This window comes from Tursiops truncatus, chromosome 6 (genome assembly GCF_011762595.2).
Source record: "Tursiops truncatus isolate mTurTru1 chromosome 6, mTurTru1.mat.Y, whole genome shotgun sequence".
Lineage (NCBI taxonomy): Eukaryota > Metazoa > Chordata > Mammalia > Artiodactyla > Delphinidae > Tursiops > Tursiops truncatus.
Window position 1 is genome coordinate 94,243,848 of NC_047039.1, and position 15,912 is coordinate 94,259,759.

General features: G+C 37.7%; 1 protein-coding gene across 8 annotated transcripts in view; it reads right to left on the minus strand.

Moving 5' to 3' along the window:
- Positions 1-15,912, minus strand: part of PTBP3 (polypyrimidine tract binding protein 3) — a 101,366-nt gene that overhangs the window by 58,603 nt on the left and 26,851 nt on the right. For 4 of the 8 annotated variants that reach the window (XM_073806416.1, XM_073806414.1, XM_019946406.3 and 1 more), the window contains one exon: positions 10,189-10,273. In XM_073806416.1, the coding sequence (XP_073662517.1) occupies positions 10,189-10,222 (34 nt within the window). In that variant the 5' untranslated portion in view covers positions 10,223-10,273. Of the gene's footprint in view, positions 1-10,188; positions 10,274-15,912 lie in introns of those variants that run through there. The other 4 variants (XM_073806417.1, XM_073806415.1, XM_019946407.3 and 1 more) reach the window with 2 other exon arrangements.

Sequence of the window (15,912 nt, forward strand, 5' to 3'; positions counted from 1 at the left end):
CCAACTACATCTTTATGCCAGTGAAACTGGCATAAAGATTCCAATTGAGGGGCTTCCCTGGTGGCGCAGTGGTTGAGAGTCCGCCTGCCAACGCAGGGTACACGGGTTAGTGCCCCGGTCCGGGAAGATCCCACATGCTGCGGAGCGGCTGGGCCCGTGAGCCATGGCCACTGAGCCTGTGCTCTGCAACGGGAGAGGCCACAACAGTGAGAGGCCCGCGTACCACCAAAAAAAAAAAAAAAAAAAAAAGATTCTAATTGAAAGGCAGAGATTATGGTCTGGATAAAAGCAAAACAATTATAAGGTGTGAATAAGAAACCCATTTAAAATATAAAATCCAGGTTACAAGTAAAAGGATGAAAACACATAAATATGTAAACACTAATCACAAGAAAGCTGGAGTGGCTGTACTAATACCAGACAAAGTAGACTTCAGGAAAAGGAGTATCACCAGAGATAAAGTGAGACATTTCATAATGATAAAGGGATCAATTTATCAAGGAAACATAATATGTCACACATAAAACATGCACATCAACTGCAGATAATCTCTGTTTTTTAATTATAATCTTTACTTTTTTTGTTTACTTTTTTTTAAGCGACTGCTCTGGGGTTAAATTGACAATTCATATCTTTAACTTACCCCAGTCTACCTTAAAATAATATTATAACACCTAGGTATTATGTAAGAACTTTTCAAAGTATATGTCTATTTTCCTTATCATATCCTTTGTGTTACTATCATATATTATACTTTTCACATATGCTATAACTCCCCAAATATATTAATATTATCTTGCTTTAAATAGTCAATTACTTATTTTTCTTTTTGCATCTTATTTTATTCACTTATTGTGTCTTATGGAGCTTTCCATAGAGAGCATTCTATACTTTTTTTTCAAATAATTTTTTACTGTGGTATAATACACATAAAATTCGCTATCTTAACTATTTTTAAACGTAGAATTCAGTGGTGTTAAACATATTCATAATGTGTAACTATCACCACCACCTATCTCCACAGCACTTTTCACCTTGTAAAACAGAAACTCTATACCCATTAAAAAGTAGTTCCCTAGTCCTCCCTTCTTCCAGGCCCTAGCAACCACCATTCTATTCTCTAAGATTCTGACTACTCTAAGTATTCTTTCTTATTTCCTTTTGTGCATATCATATAGCTATTTTCTTTGTGGTTACCATGGGGATTACATTTAACATCCTAAAGTTATAACACTTTAATTTGAATTTAGACCAGCTTAACTTCAATAACATACAAAAACTCTGCTCCTTTACAGCTCTGTCCCCACCCCTTTCCATTATTATCACAAAATTACATCTTTATACAGTGTGTGCCCAGAAACACAAACTAACAATTCTTTTAATGCATTAGTCTCCTAAATTATTTAGAAAACAAAATGTGGAGTTATAAACCAAGTCACTTGGTAGCTTTTAGATTAATAATTTTAAAAAAATGTATTAGCCCCTTAAATCTACAGAAAACAAAAAGTAGATAACAAACCACTGTTAGAATAATATTGGCTTTTATAAGGGCCTTCACTGAGATCTTTATTTCTTCATATGGCTTTGAGCTACTGGCCGGTGTCCTTTCATTTCACCCTAAAGGACTCCTTTGAATATTTCTTGCAGGGCAGATCTAGTGGTAATAAAATCCTTCAGTTTTTGCTCATGTGGAAATTTCTCTTTCACTTTTGAAAGAAAAATTTACCAAACATAGGATACTTGGTTGACAGTTTTATTCTTTTAGCACTTTGAATATATTGGCCCACTGACATCTGTCCAAAGTTCCTGAAGAGAAATCTGGTCATATTCTTATTGAGGATCCCTTGTATATGATAAGTTGATTCTCTCTCGATACTTTCAGGATTCTCTCTTTGTCTCTGACTTTTGAAAGTTTCATTATAAAGGTGTCTCAGTGTGGGTCTCATTGAATTCACCTTACTTGGAGTTCATTAAGCTTCTTGGATGTTTATATTCATGTTTTTCATCAAATTTGGGAATATGGTAACTCTGGAAATCAGACTCTTCCCCTTTCTAGGGGTTTTCTCATTTGTGTTATTGTTTTTGATTGTTTTAGACTGTGTTTACGCCAAGGATCAGCTTGAGGTGTAAATTTAAGTTCTACTCAGGTGTCTTCTGAGCCTTTTCCTGGGCATGCACTATCACTTTCTAATTTCCCCTGTAGATGCAGCTGTTTTTTAATGTCCTAGTCTTCAATCTTTGGCTCCCAAAAGGGGAAAAAAAGAAAATGAAGGGGAGGAGGGTGTGGAAAGCACCGGCCTTTTATATGCTCTGGAAGTCACATATATTGGGAGTGGGGCGTGCTGGCTTGCAACAATAGCGGGAGATGCAAGAACAATGGCTGCCTACCTCTTTGTCCTACCTGCATGATCAGAAGAAGCACCAGCAATCAGAGCACAGAACCCTTGAAGTTGAAGGACAAGGTCCTTTTTGCCTACTCTGGCTCCTATTTGTAAGCTGCTCTGGAACCACACAGTTGCCTGCCATGTGACTGAGCGTGAGGGATGGGTAGCTGCTGCTGCACTAAGAGCTAAAATTGACCAAAATTAACCACAATTTACCTTCCAAGTCTTCCCCTGGAACTTGCAAGCCTTCAAAAGACTCCAGAGTTCCAAATTAGTTATAGACAGATTCTGCCAGTGCAATTGTTGTCTAGGTAGAAAGACAGACTCCTGGTGCTTCTTACTCTACCATCTTCCCAGAATCCCTCAATCATCTTTTAAATTATCCAAAAAAATGAGAAAGAAAAGTCACATATCCACATATTTACCACTTTGTGTAGATCCAAGTTTCCACCTGGTATCATTTTCCTCAAGTCTGAGGAATTTCCTTTTCCATTTCATAAAATGTAAGTCTGTTACTAACAAATGCTCTCAGCTCTTGTGTGCCTCAAATAAGGCTTTATTTTAACTTTATTTTTGAAAAATATTTTAACTGGATATAGAATTTGTTTCATTGTATTTATCTACAGTACTTTAAAGATGTTGCTCAACTGTCTTCTGGTTTGCAGTTTCAGGCAAGCACTCTCATTACTCTTATCTTTGTTTCTCTGAATAAATGTGACTTTTTTCCTCTGGCTACTTTTAAGATTTGTTCTGCATTCCTGGTTTTCAGCAATTTGATTATGAGGAGATTTGGTGTGGTTTTCACTGTGTTTATCCTGCCTGTGGCTCACCGAACTTCTTGGATATGTGGCTTTACAGTTTCCACCATATCTGGAGTATTTTCAGTCATTATTTCTTCAGATATATTTGTTTCCCCACCCCCAACTTTTTTTCTGGAACTTCAATTATACATATGTTTAGACCACTTAATTTTGTTCTACAGATTATTAAGGCTCTGTTCATTTCTTTTTCAGTCTTTTGGTCTGTGTGCTTTAGTTTCTATTGCTGTCTTTAAATTCACTGATCATTTCTTTTACAGAATATTAGTGCTGTTACAGCCATGCCATGTTTTTTTTTTAGATATTATAACTTTATCTCTAGAAGTTCTATTTGATTTTTAGCTTTCATTTTCTCCCTGTTATGTTGATATTTTCCTTTAAATCCTTTCACATACTTTAATAACTGTTCCAAAGTACAAATCTGCTAACTTCATCATCTGTTATTTTCTAGGTGTGTTTCTATGGACTGATTTTTCTCCTAGCTATGGGTTGCAATTTTTGATTGAATGCTCAACATTGTGAGCACTGGAATTGTTTTATTCCTTTAAAGTGCCAGACTCCTTTCTGGAAAAACGTTAAGTTACTTTAAGATCAGGTAATTGTTTTGGAGCTTGTTTTTAAGTCTTGTTAGGGTGGGTTTAGAATAGCTTTTATGCTAGAGCTGATATACCACCCCTACTGGTAAGGCACGTGTGGCTTAATATTCACCAACAGATTCAAGGGCAGGTTTCTGGAGCACTTTTCTCACAGATGGAAGCTAGAACTCCTACAGGCAGCAAGACGAAAGAGGAAAAAACCATGCAGAGATGCCCCAGAAGTAACACTTCCACTTATATCTCATTAGACAGCACTCAATCACATGACCACACCTAGCTATAAGGAAGACTGGAAAAGCAGTCATTTAATCTGAGTGGCAATGTGCCCAGATAAAAATTAGAGCTCTGTTGCTAAAGAAAATAGAAAGTATTGGGGTACCCAACAAACAGTCTCTGCCATAATTCCTAAGATTAAATTTAGGAGGAAAAGCATATGATTTATGTAGAAAAGTATAAAACATTTTCATAATTACCAAAGGACATAAAATAAGACCTAAAACCATGGACTCACATGCCATATTCCCAGATGGAAAAATAATTACACAAAAAGATCAACATTTCAGAATCCCTAAGATTTTGTGGGGAAGGAATAGGAAATGAGGGGCTGTTCTAGAACTACACAAAATAATTTAAAGTTCATATGTCCATTATAGGCTAAGAGATATTCTTAAGGAATATTAATATCTAAGCAGAACGACCAGTTTGCCTGGGACAGTCACAATTTGGCATCATTGTTGTAGCAACCTGTACAGTTTAACATCTTCTCTTTTGAAAAAAAATTAACAGTTGCATTGAAATAAGCTAGAATAGGCTTAGTAGATCCAATTGATTTTTTTAACTTCCAGTTTTTGCCATGCTCTCATCTAGTAGTTTATAAACCACATGTACAGTGATTAAATTTGAATGTTAACCAATGTTAACCAGTGAGACGGAATCTCTTCATGACTTTTTCACAGACAACACACAGAGTCTTTGATTTAAAGAGGAAAGAAGGGAGGGAGGGAGGAAAGGAGGAAGGGAGGAAGGGAGGAAGGAAGAAAAAAGAAAAGAAATGCAGTGGCAGTGGGGACTTCCCTGGTGGCGCAGTGGTTAAGAATCCAGCTGCCAATGCAGGGGACATGGGTTTGAGCCCTGGTCTGGGAAGATCCCACATGCCGCAGAGCAGCTAAGCCCATGAGCCACAACTACTGAGCCTGCACTCTAGAGCCTGTGGGCCACAACTACTGAGACCGCGTGCCACAACTACTGAAGCCCACATGCCCTAAACCCTGTGCGCAGCAACTACTGAGCCCACATGCTGCAATTACTGAAGCCTGTGTGCCTAGAGCCCGTGCTCTGCAACAAGAGAAGCCACTACAATGAGAAGCCCGCGCACCACAATGAAGAGTAGCCTCTGCTTGCCGCAGCTAGAGAAAACCCGCATGCAGCAACGAAGACCCAACACAACCAAAGGAAAAAAAAAAGAAAACAATTTGAAAAGAAAATTTAAAACATTTTTTTAAATTTTAAAAAAATTAAAAAAAAAGAGAAGAAATGCAGTGGGACACAAGTAGCTAAGGATAGCTCCTAACTCCTTCCATCAGTATTCAACCTTCTACCTATGCTATTCATTTGGCTGCCAGGCTGCCAGTCTGTGGAAAATGTGGGAATTACAGGCCAGTTACACATGAAATACAATTACGTTTATAATCATTCCATTTTATATCTTATAGTAAATCCATAAATCTGTAATTCTGAATTAATTTAACTTGCAAAGTTTCTTCTCCATGTGTAAACAATAAAGTGTCAGATGTTAATATACTGACACCACTAACAGAACTTTGCAAACAGTTAAATTGTATCAGTTTTATCATCATCTGCAAACATTAGAAAATCAGTTATTACCCAATAATGGTATAATATTAAATACTTTCAATGGAATCAAAGGAAAGTTTCTGGGAAGTCATTCTATCAAAAGTGAAATGTGTGACACTAATGAAAATTCAGTTTAAAAAACTCAGCTAAAAATAAAACTTCTTTGGGGTAATAATACAAATATAAATTTTGGTGCAGCAAGATGTCATGGCAAAAACAGTGTTCTGACAGTCCCATAAAGTAGACATGTATCTGCAATCTATTTGGTGCACACATAGCTTGTTACCAAACAAGCAATATTCTACAGATAGAAAGAAAAATTATAGTCATCAAATTTTACAAATATTTTAAAATCCACATTTAGATTAACTGAACTACAAAAATTTTGTGATGAAGACTGTACTGAATACAAAAAAGATCTTTCAACACAATACATGGCTTTCTTTTAGCTATGCATTATCAATGTGATTTTTTAAATTATTTGTGTCTTTGAAGAACTACTTAAGTAACTTACAAAGGGATTTAACTTGTTTATAAATGAGCCCTAAAAACTTTGACACAATTTGTTCAAAATCAATTAGAAATATTTATTCAAAGAAGTCAAGGAATGGAGTACCAAAATCTTTAGTTTTTGAAGCTTTTAGAGAATTGCAAATACTGAATCAAACATTACAGAAGTATTTTTAATGTATAGGTGACCTAAAAAAAGAAGTTTTTACGTATCAACAGGCAAACCCTTCAGCAGGCCAACAACCTCTCATAAAAGGCAAACTAAAATTAGAAATTTTCCATGTATCACAGATATTTAACAAGGAAGTCTATCTCTGTTCATGGATTTGAATGTAAATGTCTGGATTTTTAATTTTCTCTTCCCTTCTGGTAGGAATCCCCAAAGCAATAAATTAACACATACATTAGGACGTGTTAGGGGCTGGTGATACCCTAGCAAGTCTAGCAGAGCAAACACAAAACTTCCCTGAAGATTCTCACAGAAGAAGAAAATAATTCAGCCAAAGATTACCTCACAACCAAAAATTATGAATCAAGGAAAAATAATATACCATAAGCAAATACTAGCAGATACAAAACCAAGTAATATTAGCACCCTAAAGAACTCCATAATTGTAAAATCTGAGACTATAAAAATTTTGTTTTAAATAATTAAAAAATTAGGGGGAAAAAGCAATGGAAACCATAAAAAAAGAACACGATACTGTTTTTCTAAATAACAACAAAACTAGATCATCTTTAAAAATGAATCAAATAAAACAGAGAAAAATGAAAAATATATGCCTTGAAATCAATTACTCAATAGAAGGATTAAACAGCATATTAGACAAAGCTGAACAAATAATGAATGAATCAGAAAATCATTTCAAGGAAATTATCCAAAATACAAGACCTTAATGAGAAAAAGGTGACAATAAATGTAAGAGGTTAAAACAACTTGCAGGACTAAATGAGGTGGTCCTATACATGTCTAACTGGAGTTCCAAAAGGAAACAATTCTTTGGAAAGTAGGGTCACTCCTAGACAGAATAAATGAAAGTAAGTCTGCAGCAATGGTCTTCAACACTGGCTGCACCTTACATGTATCACCTAAGAAACTTTAGAAACAAATTAAAAACAGTGCCTAGGTCCCCCTTCCCCCTCCTGTAATTTTGGAATTGGTGTGGAGTAGGTCAAGGTGTCTGTATTTTCTTCAAAGCTTCCCAAGCTATTTTAGTGAACATCCAGGGTTGAGAACTAGTGATCTACACCTAGACACAGCTAGAGAAACCACAGAACAAAATTAAAGAGAAAAATGTTAAAACAACTACAGAGAACTAATACTATCTACAAAATAATAATAGATTGACAAAAGACTTCTCAACAACAGATGCCAAAAGAATAATAAAATACCTTCAAAGTACTGAGAGAAAATAACTGTCAACCTGGAATTCTAAATAGCTAACTACCATTCAATAGTAATATCAAAATAGACATTTTTAGTCAGTCTAAGAGGTTACCATTTATAGAGTTTTGCTGAAATAGCTACTAAAGACGATGTGCTTTAAGAAGAAAAACACTGAACCTAGAATGGAATGGGATACAAGAAGAAATTGAAAACATAAAAGCAAAACACAGCAGACTACTGATGCCAGCTAAACTCACGGCTCATACTTCTTTTCCTAAGTAATCAATCAATCAGGATGTCAGTCCTTCTGGTCATCCATCCCAGTAGTTTGTAAACATGACCGAACAAACTGACCTCAGTTTTAAAAATAAGAACAAGGGCTTCCCAGGTGGCACAGTGGTTAAGAATCCTCCTGCCAATGCAGGGGACACGGGTTTGAGCCCTGATCTAGGAAGATCCCACACGCTGCGAAGCAACTAAGCCCGTGCGCCACAACTACTGAGCCTGTGCTCTGGAGCCCGTGAACCACAACTACTGAGCCTGAGTGCCACAACTGCTGAAGCCCACGTGCCTAGAGCCCGTACTCTGCAGCAGGAGAGGCCACCACAATGAGAAGCCCATGCACTGCAACTAAGAGCAGCCCCCGCTCGCTGCAACAAGAGACACCCACGCGCAGCAATGAAGACCCAACGCACCCAAAAATAAATTAAAAAATAAATAAATTTATAAAAAAAAGAATACATGGGTCCCACCCTAGATGTACTGTTAACTCTAGGAGTAAGGGCCGAAATTTTCTTAAAAGCCTACCAGATCAAGAGGATAATCAGGTTTAGGAACTTCAGATTTCTAGCATTTCCTTCATTCAGCAGTTCTCTTAAAGTGTGGTTCCCTGGCACTACCTCTTAAAGTGTGGTTCCTCATATGGCAGCATCATCATTACCTGTGAACTTGTGGAAATGCAAATTCTCAGGACCCACTCCAGATCTACTGAATTAGAAATTCTGAGGATGGACTCTGCAACTGTGCTTTAGCAAGCCCTCCGGGTGATTCTGATGCCAGGTCATTTTTGAGAAAGCTGCTTTAATCTCCTGCTCTAAGTACCCTGTTCACACTTCCACATGAACAAACCCCCTGCTGCTGTCCTGCCTACAAAATCCTTCCATTTAGTCTTCTAGAGCAATGTACCATGGCTGACCAATTCCCAAACATTCTTAATCTCTTCACTGGATTTTTACATCTTTTGTCTTAACTGAACCTGGTTCACTTCTCTTACAGGGTCTTCACATAAAGGTTGTTCACTCTCCCAAACATCATGTAACTCAGGGTCTGGAAAGTGAGGTCTACTCATTCCCTAACTCCCTATAACACCAAAACATCTGGATAAAGATCTCACCTTTTCTGAGACTCTCCACTCTCATGGCTTCAGTTGTTAAGTGTATTATGATATTGACTTCCAAATTTCTCTTATCATGTTGAGACCAGAACCCACTACCTATCTCACACTTCCATCTGGATGTCCCCAGAGGAACCTCAAATCAATATATAAAAATCTGGGGACTGGGCTTCCCTGGTGGCGCAGTGGTTGAGAGTCCGCCTGCTGATGCAGGGGACACGGGTTCGTGCCCCGGTCCAGGAGGATCCCGCGTGCCGCGGAGCGGCTGGGCCCGTGAGCCATGGCCGCTGAGCTCGTGCGTCCGGAGCCTGTGCTCCGCAACGGCCCGCGTACCGCAAAAAAAAAAAAAAAAAAAAAAAAATCTGGGGACTTCCCTGGCGGTCCAGTGGTTAAGACTCTGTGCTTCCAATGCAGGGGGTGCGGGTTCGATCCCTGGTCGGGGAACTAAGATCCCACATGCCATGCGGCCAAAAAAAAAACAAAAGACAAAAAAAACTGAACCTGCCATATTGTCCAACCCTGCTCTTCCTGTACTTTCTAATATAAATGAAGGCACCACAATTCAGCTATCCAATTATCTAAGTCTAAACCTATAAATCATCAATGGAATTCCTTATTCAAACATTCGATTAATCACCAATTACCATCAATTATTTCACCTTCTGTTAAGTTCTCTAATTCTCACCATCACAACTACTACTGCTATAGTACAAATTCTCCACCCTTACTAGGATTTCTTATACAGCAATAGCCCCCTAACTGCTCACTCTCTCTCAAGTATTGCACTCCTCCAATTCATTTTATAGTCCCTAAATTTCAAGAACATTTATTTTTAAAATCATGTGAACTTACAGTTTTAATACTTCTACTCTAAATCCATCATCATTCAACACAAGTTTTTAAATCTAGCTCTTTTACTCAATAGTTCTAGATCACCAACTTACTGATAATTTTATCACAACTATGTGATAATTTTACTTACTGTGATAATTTTATCACAACTATGTTACAAAGAATGTCAGTCAAAAAAGTAATTATCTAATTAAATCCAAATTAATGCTTAAAATTTAAGTGCTGTAAGTAATAATTTCATCTATATGAACTTCACTGCCACAAATTTTAGATTTTGTTGTAAATAATAGCACTGCATGTTTGTAAGATGAGCAAAATAAGAACATGGTGAAAAGAAAATTTTTGAAACCCAGAGAAAGAAAACATCTCAGATTTTGAAAAAATGAAAACTCACCATACACACCTGCAGAACGAGTGGAACTGTTCATGGTAAAAGGTCCGTTAACGATGTCGGAAGAAAGAAGCTCATCAGATCCCCGCTGAAAAGCAAGAGCAATATTCTGTTAATAAAACAAGTCTTGGATAATGGTCCATATTTACTACTAAAAATATTAAAAGCTAATATTACTTAATCTGAATATCAAGGCACTTAAGGGGAAGTCTTCAAGAATCATAAAATCTAAAGGTTGGAAGTGAACTTAATAGTAAACAAAAATTATTGAACATCCACATGATTGTTAGTTATAAAAAAGAGAATTGCCATCACATAATTGGGGGCATAATCCCACAACCCTTTTGAATGAAACTCAATTCTCTGAGATACTACATCTGAAGTGTCAAAAACCATACTTAGGGGTTGAATCCTGACATTGTTTTTGTAGTATATTTTTAAGTATATTTAGTATATTTTAAATACATTTTGGTATATTAAGTATGTTAAGTTTTGTAGTATATATATATTTTTATAAAGGACTAATGACTTTTTTGTTTTGGCTGTGTTGGGCCTTCGCTGCTGCGTGTAGGCTTCCTCTAGTTGCGGTGTGGGGACTACTCTTCACTGCAGTGAGCAGGCTTCTCACTGTGGTGGCTTCTCTTGTTGCGGTGCACGGGCTCTAGGCGCGGGCTTCAGTAGTTGTGGCTCATGGGCTCTAGAGCACAGGCTCAGTGGTTGTGATGCACAGGCTTAGCTGCTCCGCGGCATGTGGGATCTTCCCAGACTAGGGCTCGAACCCATGTCCCCTGCATTGGCAGGTGGATTCTTAACCACTGAATCACTAGGGAAGTCCTGTAGTACATTTTTAAGTATTTGCGTGCAAATAATTGTGTAGCACTCCCTTGACTTTTTCATAGATGTGTATTTTTAAAAGTTGAACACAAAGATGCAATTTATTTCTATATTGGTCAAATCCTTTAAATAAGTGATTTTTTTAATTCATTAATCCTTAAAATGATCTTTAATGTGTACTATTTCTTTCTTTCTTTTTTTTTTTTTTTTTTTGGGGTACGCAGGCCTCTCACTGCTGTGGCCTCTCCTGTTGTGGAGCACAGGCTCCGGACGCGCAGGCTCAGTGGCCATGGCTCACGGGCCCAGCCGCTCCGCGGCATGTGGGATCTTCCCGGACCAGGGCACGAACCCGTGTCCCCTGCATCGGCAGGCGGACTCTCAACCACTGCGCCACCAGGGAAGCCCTGTGTACTATTTCTTAAACAACTACTGTTTAAGTAATTTAGACTTTTTTTCAGGTAAGAGTTTTGACCAATTCCAGAGTTGAACTGTCAAAGCTGAAAGACAAGTCAGTCTAGCCTTTTCATTGTAAAACCATAAGGTCTTTTACCAAGATTAAAATGTTTATATCTAGGAAGTACAATAAACACCATGTATAAATTTAAAAACAACCTACTTCAACTGGTAGTTTGTTCAGCTCTCGGTCAATTTTTTTTTGGCGGTGCCACACGGCTTGTAACATCTTAGTTCCCCAAACAGGGATCAAACCCCGGGCCCCCGCAGTGGAAGCATGGAGTCCTAACCACTGGACCACCAGAGAATTCCCAAGCTCGGTCAACTTTTAAGAACAAATATTTCAGTCTACTAGATGATAAAACCTAATCCCCAAACTATTCTACAAAAGTTATAACATCAACAGTGCTCCGACAGATATAATGTTTAGGGGTAAGGACCACTTCTGCAGGGAACAACCTCAGCCTTTGCTGAAGAAAAGCAAACCACCAATGCGTTTGCATAATATAAATACAATTATTTAAACAATTCCTGTATTAAACATCTAGAAATTATTCCCTTTGGTCTTTCACCCATAAGTTTATAGAGACAGTTTGGAATAAGAGAAAGGAACTAAGTGAGCACGTGAGATGAAATAAAATTGAAAATCTCAAATTCCAGAAAGACTTGGATTATGACCTCACTAAAAGCAAAGGTCTTCCTGAGAATATGTGAAATACAGATATTGGCAGACAAAGACAGACTTCGTATAGCCAGTGGATATGGAAAGGTGAATTTTTGCAGTTTTAAATGTAGTAAAAAGTTAAACATGCCCAACATGTTTTTATATATGAGGAATTTGATAAACTATGTGTTACTAATAGATATATTTTCGACACATATGAGCGTAGTGTCAATATCAAATATCAATTTTCTACATGTAAATTGAATAAATTTGGTCTTAGAAACCACTTAGAGGGACTTCCCTGGTAGCACAGTGGTTAAGAATCCACCTGCCCCTGCAGGGGACGTGCGTTCGATCCCTGGTCTGGGAAGATCCCACATGCTGCGGTGCAACTAAGCCTGTGCGCCACAACTACTGAAGCCCGTGTGCCTAGAGCCCGTGCTCCGAAACAAGAAAAGCCACTGCACCACAACGAAGAGTAGCCCCCACCCACCACAACTAGAGAAAGCCTGCACGCAGCAACAAAGACCCAACGTGGCAAGGAAGGAAGGAAGGAAGGAAGGAAGGAAGGACGGACGGACGGACGAACTTAAGAGATCACTTGAGCTCTTTTCTAGACTTGCAGGAGTATGTTAAAATGTCAACTAAATATTAATTCTAGGTGGACTACAGATTGAAACGTAAAAGACAAAACAATAAAGACTCTAGGAGATAACAGAAAAAAGTATCTTCATAATCTTGTGGTAGGGAAAGATTTCTTAAACAAGAAACACAATTATTTAAAATAACTGATAAACTATACAAAAATGAAGTTATAATTTTTATTTACAATATATACAAATATTGAATCATTATGTTGTAGATCTGAAACATAATGTTATTTATTAATTATATCTCAATTTTTAAAAAAAGAATTTTATTAACAAAAGACATCATTAGGAGATTAAAAAGGCAAGTCATAGAGTGGGAGAAAATACTGCAGTACATATAACCAACAAAGATCGTATACCCAGAACTTACTAAGAAAAAGAAGAAAGGCTGGCAGGGGGGTACCCCACTAGGAACTGATATGAAAAAAATCAAGGTAACAGAAAATGACAAGAGAGTTGAACAGGCACCTCACAAGTAAAGTGGTATACTTTATTACTGTTCCAGAGTATTTGTGTCCTTCTTTTCCTGTGAAAGAATCATTCATCCCCACCTATGGCCACGTGACTTTCAATGCCTCTGAGTGGAGGATACCTCCCTGACCCATTGACCTTGAGCACAGTTTTGTGCTATGCTTTGGCCTATGGAGTATGTATGGACATGACCTAAATCCAAGCAGAACTTTTGAAAGAGTTAGTTTCTGCCGTTTTTCTTCCTTTTCCCCTCTGAAACAAGAGGAGCATATCCCAAATAGAAGCTACTCTTTCAGCCTGATTCCCAGAATAAAAACATAACTGTATAGTTCCATAATAGCCACCAACTTTGTAAGTACACAAGAAATGTTTTTCTAAACCATATCTAAATGACTAATACCACACCCAATAAACGTATGAAAAGATGCTTAACCTCAATGGTCATCGGGGAATGCAAGTTAAAACCTCAATGAAATACAAACATATTAAAAGGGCTGACAATATCAAGTTTTGATAAGAATGTGAAGTGAGAGAACTGTTATATGTTGCTAGTGGGAGTGTAAATTGGTACAACTGATTCAATATACTAAAGTTGAATATATAAGTATCCTAGGATCTCTTTTATTCTATTCCTATGCATACACTCAAGGATTGCCTGCTATGTGCACCTATACATATTAGAATGTTCTCAGCAGCATTATTTCTAGTAACCAAACTGGAAACAATCAAATGTCATCAACTACAGAATGAACAAATCTTTGTAAATTCATTCAATGATTTACAGTAAGGAGAATGAACTACTGCTGTACACAATAACATACAAAAATCTCATGTTAAGAAACCCATCACAAAATAATACATACTACATTGTTGCATTTACATAGAGTTCAAAAAGTAGTCACAACTAAATTATATATCTAAACTATGTATCTACTTGCAAAAGATGAAAATTGGACCCCTTTCTCACACCATATGCAAAAATTAACTCAAGAAGGGTGTATACGTAAATGTAAAACTATAACTGTAAAACTCTTAAAAGGAAACATAAAAGTAAATCTTTGTGGCTTTGGGTTAGGAAATGGTTCCTTGGTAACAAAAGCACAAGTGACAAAAGAAAAAAAAATACATTCATAAAAATAAATTAGACTTCATAAAAAGTAAAAACTTTTGTACTTCAAAGGACACCATCAAGAAAATGGAAAGACAAGCCAGAAAATGGGAGAAAATATTTGCAAATCTATTATCTGACGAGGGACTGGTACCCAGAACGTAATCTCTTATAACTCAATAATAAAAAGAGAAAATAATGCAATTTAAAAATAGGCAAAGGATCTGAACAGACATTTCTCCAAGAAAATATACAGACAATAAGCACATGAAAAGATGCACAACATCATGAGTCACTAAGGAAATGCAAATCAAAACCACAGAGATCACTTCAAATAAAAATTAAGACCATGACATCACTACATACTTATCAGAACAGTTAAAATAAAAAATAGTGACAATGCCAAATGCAGGTGAGGGATGTGGAAGAAACTGGATGTCTCATACACTGCTGAAAGGAATGTAAAATGGTACAGCCACTCTGAAAAGTTTGGTGGTTTCTTAAAAAACTAAACATAAAGAGCAATCTCAAAAGATCACATGCTCAACACAAAAACTCACATGTTCTATGATTTCATTTATATAACTCTCTCAAAATGACAAAATTATAAAGATGGAAAACTGACTAGTAGTTGCCAGGGGGCAGAGAAGCTTGGGAGAGATAGTCAGTATGATTATAAAAGGGTACCATGAGGGAGATCTTTGTGGTGATGGATTAGTTCTGTGGTGAGAATTACATGAACCTACACATGCAATAAAATGAAACAAAACTATACACAGGCATTGTATCAATGTCAATGCCCTTGTTTTTGTTGCTCTTTTCTTTAAATAATTTATTTTATTATTATTTTTTAACATCTTTATTGGAGTATAATTGCTTTACAATGGTGTGTTAGTTTCTGCTGTACAACAAAGTGAACCAGCTATACATATACATATATCCCCATATCTCTTCCCTCTTGCGTCTCCCTCCCACCCTCCCTATCCCACCCTATTGTTGTTGTTTTGGGTTTTTTTCCCCAGAAAGAGCATCTTCACTAAACAACAGGAAACAAAACGTGCCAGGAATCTGACCAAACACACAAAGCAGCGGGTGAGACTCCTCATAGGAAAGAATGACTCCCAATGGAACATAAATAGATCCCCTCGAAGTACATATATTTCGCATGAGTGTGTACATCCATGTGTAATATATTGAAAGAAATCTGGTTTCTACCACGAGAAGTTACTCAGCAATAATCAATCAACATCTCACCTGAGGCCGGGAAGTGAGGGTGCTGCAGCCACGTTATAAACCGAGGCGCACCTCACGCCCGCACACGCCTCCCCTCTGTGCATAGGAAAGTTAGCCAGGGAAGGTAGGTGGCCGTGTGGCCGCGGAGCCCATCCTGCAGAACCCAGGAGCCGGCTGCAGCAGGGAGGCAAATGCCAGGCCATGCCTGCCTGGAAGGCCGCGTCGGCTCTGGGGTGAACGGCAGCGCTCAGGACCCCAGCAACAGCACGACAGCGCGCCTGGTTTCCAACTGCGAGCCTGCCTCTGGGGTCCAC